An 8,899-nucleotide genomic window follows, 5' to 3' on the forward strand; every position below is an offset into this window, starting at 1 on the left:
CTTAAACCGACAGTGGGCATTTCACAATCCATAAAAAGAAGTACATGGCCCTTCTTTCTTGTGTCAGTCGTTTTCGATTCTCTCTTGGGTCGATCTTTTGTGTTGATGGATGCATCTCTTCTTTGTCGACGCTTGAGAACACTACTAAATTGCCTTGATTACACCGGTGTTCCCATGTGATGATTAATTAAGAGAACGATAGGATTAGGCAGCTAGCTGCATCCATCGACGCTAGGTGCCGACCACGTACACAAGTACTCTTGTTTAATCCAACGTTATCTTTGGAGCATACAAATCTATCCTTTCTGGAAGGAACCAAGACAAAAATACAATTGCTTTTTGTACGTCTGGCTTGGTTTCTACGTAACTAATAAAGCGTGACTGCGCTAAGTGGTACTGTGTCGCGTAAAAGATGATGTTTTAGACATGTCTTAAGTCAAACTTTGTTTTTTTTGCGGAAGCTAACGTTCTTATATTATAGGACAGAGGGAGTATTAAAGTTTGACATCAATATTGTTTTAAAAATTGAAATAGAAACTGAGAAGTTGTGTCTTGAGAAATACTCTAAGAAAGTTATAACTTGTTTGTCATCGGACATGAATCGTAACAAAACTAGCGGCCTCGTCAATCTTACATCAAAATAGAGTCGTTTTCTCCTTTTGCTTTCTTAATCTGAAATTTATTTTTAAATAAATTTTAAGATGGTTCCAAATCTATTTAAAAAAATCAAAACAGAGTTGTTTTCTTTTCGTATTTGCAGGCCCTCTTCGATGTTTTCTTTTCCTATCGATGGATGCTGGAGGGAGAAGACTTCGACATCCCAAAAGTTTGGATGTATTTCCCTTTCTCTGTAAAAGGCGTGTTTATAAGGATATGCAATGCAGACATGAATTTTTGGAACATGGTTCCATGCATGCCCGTGAGAACAACAAAGCAATTTTTTTAAAAGTTTTTTCTCAAAAATATGGTTTTTTTGTAACATACATAGTTGTCTGGTATACGTCATGTTAAGTTTCACAAACAAATGACATCTGCGATAATCTGGGAAAAAATGTCAAAATTGAAGCTATATTAGAAAACACTATTTGGTGAATACTAAGGTCTCAATTGCAATTTCTTCACTAAGAACACCACGGATGTCAATACTTCACAAAACTTCACACGTGAGTAGAATGGTATGCCAAGTTTGATATCCCCCAAAAGCAATTTTTTAAAACTTTTCAACTTTTTCTTTCAAATTTACTATTCATGCGGGTGCGCATACAACCATGTTCACTTTGGTATTTTCGCATGTGATATATTTAACATATAGCTATAGGCCTTTCCGGAAAAAACCACACACTAAAAACCACAGCAACCATGTAGGAATAGCCTAAGACGTTTTTAAGGATGAATGAGGCCCAGCCCACTACAGAGGTCTTACATGGGCCATCCGAGTTGGGTTCCACCGAAAGGCCGTATTTGCAGGGCCCATATGGGAACACCAGGGAGGGACTGGCGTCATTCTAGGGCAAACCACCTCGAAGCAAACGATCACCGTCAGATTCAGATCCAACCGCAGGTACGCCATCCTTCCACCCCTTTTAAGCTGCCAAACCCTCTCGCGGAACTCCCCCCTGCGCCGTCGCCTTCCTGCTTGCCGCTCTCGCTCCGCAGACGCCGCCGCCGCCGCCGCCGCCACGGCCAGAGCTCGACTCGCTCCCTAGAGGTACCACTCGCAGGAGCACGTCGCCCCGATCCCTCCCTCCCCCCTCTCCCTTCTGTTTGTTCCCTAGATCGGCGCGTAGCTATTCCGGATCTCTAGTTTCACGGCGGCGCGGTGTATCTATGGCCTGATCCCTGGCGAACTGCAAGCTTGTAGTTTCTTCTAGCGTGGCTAATGTCTTATTGATGCCTTGGTCTTATCTGGGAGCGATGTAGGATCAAAAGCAGCTCTAGTCCTTGTTAACTATTGATGTCGTGTACGTAGGTGTTTTCTTGCCTGTGTATCCTGTTCATGAGGTTGGAGACTAGAAGGAATAGTTTGCTGGAGAGCACGTTTGGTAATTTTTCGTGTTGTAGACTTGTAGTGGCTTGTGATTTGGGCCGATGAAATGCGAGAAATGAAATTAATTTTTTTTTGCTTCATTGTATCCTTGAGATAAACCTAGGAGATGCACCTGCTTTCAAATGCCATGAAATGTTTTGTGTTGTTAAATCTTTAGCGAGCTGAACATGAACCTTGCTTGGGTTGTCATATCGCCATGCTCTGTTTACATGTGTTAAGGAATCATGAACTTCGTTTCTGTCTGTTCACGTGTTGATGTGCTTAATTGTGTATCCACCTAGTTGAAGTGCATCACAGGTTTGTGCATGATTCGTTTTGGAACGTGATTCACTTTTGCTGGAGTAGCTAGTAACCAATCGTCCTATCTGCTTGTGTACTGTAGAATTTGCTTTGACTTGCATGGAAGATGCCATTGAACTAGTTGAATAAACTCATCTTAGCCAGTGTCTGATAATTGGAAGCACTTGCATACATAGGATTATGTTCCTTTCTGTATTGAATTGTTGTAACAATTTTCATTCTTGTGCCAACGTAGACCTTGCTAGAATGAATATCCAAAGTGTTAAAATGTAAAAACTGTTCCATTACTATTTACATACAATGCATGTTTGTCTTTTTTCCACTTCCATTTGTTTTCTAAAAGGCTGTTGTTATTCTGCAGGTAAGGATGGTGAGAGTCAGTGTGCTGAACGATGCTCTCAAGAGCATGTACAATGCTGAGAAGCGTGGGAAGAGGCAGGTCATGATCAGGCCTTCTTCCAAGGTCATTATCAAGTTCCTTATCGTCATGCAGAAGCACGGTTAGTTCTACCACCTGCATATTCTGTTTTGTTGTTGCTCTCTGAGAATCTGTAGCTGACTGTTCTCTTTGTTCTAGGATACATTGGCGAGTTTGAGTACGTTGATGATCACAGGTCTGGCAAGATCGTGGTCGAATTGAATGGCAGGCTGAACAAGTGTGGTGTCATCAGTCCTCGCTTTGATGTTGGTGTCAAGGAGATTGAGGGATGGACTGCAAGGCTCCTTCCTTCTCGTCAGGTCAGTTGCCTTAACTTACTACTGCTCATTGAATTGTGTATGTAACTTGATGCATAAACTGAGTGTTCTGCACGTGTCGGATCTTGGATCATTAACTTGATGTACATTCTCCCACCTGATTTGCAGTTTGGCTACATTGTGCTGACAACTTCTGCTGGGATCATGGACCATGAGGAGGCAAGGCGTAAGAATGTTGGTGGCAAAGTGCTAGGCTTTTTCTACTGAAAATGGAAAATGGAAAATTGGATGAAAGTACCTGAGATGTGTTAGTAGGATATTTCCCAAGGAACACCTAAGTTGTCTTTTTTTTGTCTGACTAGCTGCCGCTGCTTGTTGAGTTATTCTGGAATCTGTTATGCACTTTGGGATTGGGTGCCTTTGTTTGAAAACTATGAGCTGTGCCTGTCGTTAATTCTGAAAATTCTATATGCAATATTATGTTGTTCCGTCAAGATAGATGCCGAAGAGGTTTAAATCTAGTAATCTGCCCGGCTCACAGTAGTTTCAATCTTGTCTGTGAGCTCATGCTTAATTGTTTGACTTTGAGATTACAATTCAAGGATGGTTTTTATCGTCTTGCATGACGATGTTCTGCTGGTGATTTGCATAGATAGTTGGGTGAAACTTGAAAAGTTTAGAAAATATAAGCTGCCTTCTCTACTGCCGGATTACATCTCCCAGCCGTTTGATTTTGCGTCCGATGGCCAACTTTTTCACCAGTGGCACTGCTTCCTCCAACGGCCTTGGCACCAACGCCTTCCCACAGAAGTGGTGATGCTGTGACCCGAACCCAGATCGCAGATCTTTGCAGTGGTACCGGCGTTGCAGCTGCAGAAGCACAGCCGTCGTTGCGCCAGAGCTGTTGCTGATGCATTTGCGACAGAGATTGCCTCGTCGGCGGTGCTACTGCAGCACCGGTCGAAAAGCATTGCCGGGAGTCGAGCACCGGCCCTTGCAGCGGCGGCAAACGTGCTCCTAGTAGTGTGCGGCCTCACGGCGGTCCGCCTTGTCTCAGAAGAATCGACATGGACTGTATAAGCATCGATGCCTACCGTCGTTGACAGTGGGGCGGCTTGCAGCAAAGGATGGTGTCTACAGAACAAGCCCCCGGCGAGTGCCCTGACCGAGAGGGAGCGCCACGCTGTGCAAAGGGAAGAAGGCCGAGCGGCAATTACTATGAAAAACTAAAACGTTTAGAAACAACCGGCTGATCACAGCGCGGGCGTCGATCACTTCAAACTTGTAGAACAAGCGTAAGACGAACAAAGACCGGATCTACCACTCGAGTTTCAAGACATAGACACATAGTGGAGCACTCGGGAGTGCTACACAAATACACAATACAACTTCCCAGCGCTGAAAAATCAGCAGCAAAAGTTGACATGACAAAAACACCAGCTCGCCACAAACAGGAATACAGCAGCCTCCACAACAAGAGCACTAGTATATTTCTTTTCAACGAAGCAACAGAGCACTAGTATAGATAGTATTGGTCGTAGAAATGCAAGACGGCGAATTTCCACGAACGAGAGCCAAGCCCACGGGAAGGGATGCACGCACAGTTTACACACTCCATTACAATCCTCCCATGGAGGAGGAAGAAGAAGACATTTGCCAAAGATGTATAGTTGCCCTACACGGCCTGACACCCGCCTAGCTAGCTAGCTACCTCCGCCGCCGCGCACCGCCGTCGCCGCCGGTGAAGCAGCTGGGAAGTAAGACGCCGACAGTGGCTAACGTCCGAGGGCATTGTTGGGGGGTATATACCTGGGAGGAGCTCCTCCCAGGCGAGGGAGTCCTCCATGGGAGACGCCGGGCAAGGCTTCATATATAGAACCGCACAAGCGCACGAGGCTTCCATCGGCGAGTGGAAGCTCCGGTGGCCCGGTGACCTGAGTGAGGGGGCATCTTCCCTGGCATATTCCTGAGCATATGAGAACTTCTGCTTTTCTCGCCCCCGTGCTTTGCTCCGCTTTGGAGTATTCAAAGGTATATTCTGTGCTTTCTCGCGTGGCTTTGGAGCCCTCTGTGATTGTGGAATAATTTGGGCGATTGCGAGCGGCCTCTGTACGTGTTTTGGAGTGGCTTGACGCAGCATGGGCTGGAAAGGTTGTTTGTTTGGTGCGTGGTCGCCTAGATCAAATCTTGCGTGGACCTACTGAACAGCTGACAACACTATGGCTGCCTTTGCATTGTCTGCCCCTACCTGTAGTATCCTCCTGATGATGATGTTTTTGAGGTACAAATCTCACCGGGCAAGTAAATCGTATTATCTCCAAAATATGCTCATGTTGTCTTTGATTAAGGCCCCCGTTCGGATCCCCTCCTGTTCCCAGCTTCATCGGCTCCGCTCGTGGAACTGGCCCGAACACAGCAGCTCCGAGAAGCCCCCGCTTCCCGGAGCAAACAACCCTCACAGTGCAAAAATGAGAAGCTGGTCAGACCCGTTCTCAAAAACCGAAGGAGGCGGAGTTGGACACTATTACCTGAAACCGCCAAAGCGCCAAGTGACCTCGGGGCAGCATATCGGTTCACTCAAAATATTTCTTTCTCCCCGATATGCTCTCTTTCCCATACTATTCGACCTAAAATATGGTCTGCCTTTCCTTCAAACGGGCCTAATGCAAGCTTATTAGGCTATTAGCCCAACCAATTGGAAGTGGAGCTGACCTCCCGGACAGTTTCTCTGAAGCCGATCTTTGTATGGGAAGCATGATTTTGCGAGGAGGAGCTGGTACCGGGGAGGATCCGAACGAGGCCTTATTACTACTTGTCATCTGATTTTTTTATGAGAAAACTTCCGATCTATTCATCACATGTCATAGTAGCACAATGAACACCAAGTAACAAAAATTACAGCCAGACCCATAGATCACCTAGCGACGACTATAAATACTGAAACAAGCTGAGGACACATCATGACTAGCCCCTCTCTAGAGAAAAAAAAAGCAAGTCACATCCCAAAATAGAGAAACACTAGCCAAAACAAACTTGACATCACCACCATCAAATCAAGCCTAAGCCATTGACGCCAACTTCATGGGTTGGTGGCCGCCAATTCGCAAGACCATAACCCTAAGGGCTATTTGTTATCAACGGCGATGACCACACTAGGACACACATAGAACCGTGAGATTGTTATACCGCGCGCGATCGTCTCTACGTAGCGCCCCAAAACAATCCAAACTTGATCCATGGTTCCTTTCCTTTTCAGGTTTGGTTCTTCATAAAGGGGAGGACGACTTGAAGAACTAGGAGAATGCTGAGTTGCAACTTGCAGTTGAGCCAAAAAAAAAGCAAGTGTGCGAGTCATGACTAGCCTCTCTCTAGAGAGAAAACAATATGTTCTATTCCAGATCAAGAACCGCTAACCGAAACAAATCTAATATCAACACCGTCAAATCAGTCCAAAGTCCTTGACGACAACTTGCTGTGTTTATGGCTTACGATCCGCGAGACAAAAACCCAAAGGGCTCCTTGTAACAACCATGAAATTTTTATGTGTGGTGTGTGGTGTGTTGGGGGGGGGGGGGGGGGGGGGGGGGGGCCCCCCCCCTTTGCCTCCGCCACTGGCCGCCTCTACCACTGAGACATAGCCGCCCAAAACAAACAAAACATAGCACACAAGGAACTTAATCTTCTTAATGCTAAACCTTGATCCATGGTTCCTCGGACCTCCTCCTTTTTTATGGTTGGTTTCTTCACCTTTTGGTTCTAGACTAGAAAGGTCGTCGGAGGCCAGAACCTGCAAATGGAGGAGGAATATTTCACCCCCCCAAAAAAAAAAACGGAGGAGGAATTCCGAGTCACAGCACGTTGCAATCGACCCAAAACTCCCTCAGAAAGCAAGCGTCGCAGTCTTGACCAAAATAGCCTCTCTCTCTCCAGAAGGAAAAAAAAAAAAACACAAGCCTGTTCTCCCCAGATCCCCTCCTCGTCCCCGATTCGATTCGATTCCCCGCATCGGCCGGTACCAATCCGGCGCCCGCCACCCCACACTCCGCCGATGTTCCTCCGATCGCGCCGCCTGTGATCACCCCGCTCTCTTCTCTCTCGCCAGCTCAGCCAGCCGCCGGTTAGGATCGGGGCCGGGGGAGCGCGATGGCCGCGCCGCCGGCTAGGGCCCGCGCCGACTACGACTACCTCATCAAGCTCCTCCTCATCGGCGACAGCGGTGATTCTCCTTGCTCCTCCTGCTAGATCTCTCTCCCGGCATCCCGCGGGCTTCTCTGCGCGAGTGCGCAATGGTTAGTAAGGGGATGATAGTTGTGTATAAACTGGCTTGCTGCGTCTGTTCTTCGGTTCCAACTAGAAGTCATCTGGCCTGGTTGCTTGTAAGTTATAGATGGATGGACTGGCCGTTTTGGCAGCTTTAATTTGCTCCAGCGGATTGATAAAGGCCTAAGCCTAACCATCATCACTGCTGTGGTGGCAGTGCCACTGATGCGAGGAAGTCACCAGTATGCTCTTCCTTAGTTTCTTGGTGAGCTGCCGAGGAAGGGATTTCAGCGTCCGGAGCTGCCGCCGAACGCTCTGGAAAGTCAGAAACTGTAGGTGATATAATCAAAGCTGTAGGTGGAGAGGTGAAAAGCCTAGGTCTGGCCTGAGCTGGTTATACCTGGCAATGGCGATGTTTTTTTTTATGTCGTTACCTTGTTGAAGACATTGCTCGGATTGATTCTTCAGGCTAAAAACCTAGATTCTGGCCTTGGTGGTTGGATCCGATGATGGCGACACTTGAATGTCACTCCCTTCTTGAAGGCGTTGTTGTTGAAGAACCTCGTTGTCCGTGTGGTTCATGAGCTGGTTTGCGCGGACATGGTCATTGATGTGGTTTGCCGATTATGGATCTGATAGCTTTGGGTTTTCCTTTATTCCTCGCCAATGCATGGTTTTGGTCTTATACGACTTTGCTATTTGCCAGCGTGTTTTTTGAGTGCATCCGTTGGTGTTGGCTGTGTGCATCCTAGCTATGCAGAGGCCGGGTGTGTGCTCTTTCGGTTTGTATCCTCTTGATGCTACCTTTTGAGCCAATAAAATCCACCCTTTGTCCAAAAAGGTGAAGAACTTTTACGATCAACAGAGGAATGACTCTGACTACTACCTACTGGATGCCGTTTATTTTGTGTTATTTTCATTTTGGTTTGATAGATGCTTGGTTTGTTTTCTTCAGAACACCGCTGCTAGGTTGAAAGTTCGTGGGGTTGTGAAATGGTATCCTATGATATCCGTTGCCCACTAATGCGTTTCTTTGCATGATTGAAGGAACCTCTTGTAGAAGGGGTGCTTTTGTACTTATGCAAGTATGGTTGTTTCATGCTTTACCAATGACAGCATCTAGTTGTTTTGAAGGTCCTCATTTAATACTCGGCTAGTTTGCTGTCAGACTGTCTAAGCATGTGTACAGGACAACAATTCACCTAGTTGAGTTTTGTATGGAAGTGTGTGACTGAAAATGGGAACAGTACTGAAAGTTTATAAAGAAAATACAATGGGTCCTGTAAGAACCTTTAATCAATGCAATTTAGTGTAGAGAGTAGACACATTGACCAGTCAAAGCTGCCTTGCGGATCCTTTCTGGATATATTCTGTGTGTATGAGACCCGCATGGTGGCTAGCGAGAAAACTAATCAATTGTGAGATATGATGACATACAATCAGCATTGTTACCCGTGATAAAATAATCACATACTCGAGTATAATGTGCTTTAGATTAAAAATACGTTTAATTTTGGTGTGATGTGTTGTTGTACTCTATTTGATTTCACAGTGTGGCTCAGTTCTTTTGGCCGATTCTCTCAGAACCTTGAGAAT

The 8,899-nt window shown here is 46.1% G+C and overlaps 1 protein-coding gene across 1 annotated transcript; it reads left to right on the top strand.

The window, feature by feature from the left end:
- The first annotated feature begins 1,552 nt into the window (after positions 1–1,552).
- On the top strand, positions 1,553–3,537 carry LOC125528133 (40S ribosomal protein S15a-1). The gene is made up of 4 exons (XM_048692642.1): positions 1,553–1,708; positions 2,709–2,847; positions 2,925–3,085; positions 3,212–3,537. Exons 2-4 carry the CDS (start codon positions 2,715–2,717, stop codon positions 3,308–3,310), a joined length of 393 nt encoding a protein of 130 aa, XP_048548599.1. The 5' UTR covers positions 1,553–1,708; positions 2,709–2,714; the 3' UTR covers positions 3,311–3,537.
- Positions 3,538–8,899: the final 5,362 nt, after the last annotated feature.

This window comes from Triticum urartu, unplaced genomic scaffold (assembly GCF_003073215.2).
Source record: "Triticum urartu cultivar G1812 unplaced genomic scaffold, Tu2.1 TuUngrouped_contig_4657, whole genome shotgun sequence".
Taxonomy (NCBI): domain Eukaryota; kingdom Viridiplantae; phylum Streptophyta; class Magnoliopsida; order Poales; family Poaceae; genus Triticum; species Triticum urartu.

Coding starts and splice junctions, on each gene's coding strand:
- LOC125528133 (XM_048692642.1), top strand. CDS start 2,715: ATGGTGAGAGTCAGTGTGCTGAACGATGCTCTCAAGAGCATGTACAAT. Junction 2,848..2,924: donor TATCGTCATGCAGAAGCACG/GTTAGTTCTACC, acceptor TCTTTGTTCTAG/GATACATTGGCGAGTTTGAG. Junction 3,086..3,211: donor GGCTCCTTCCTTCTCGTCAG/GTCAGTTGCCTT, acceptor CCTGATTTGCAG/TTTGGCTACATTGTGCTGAC.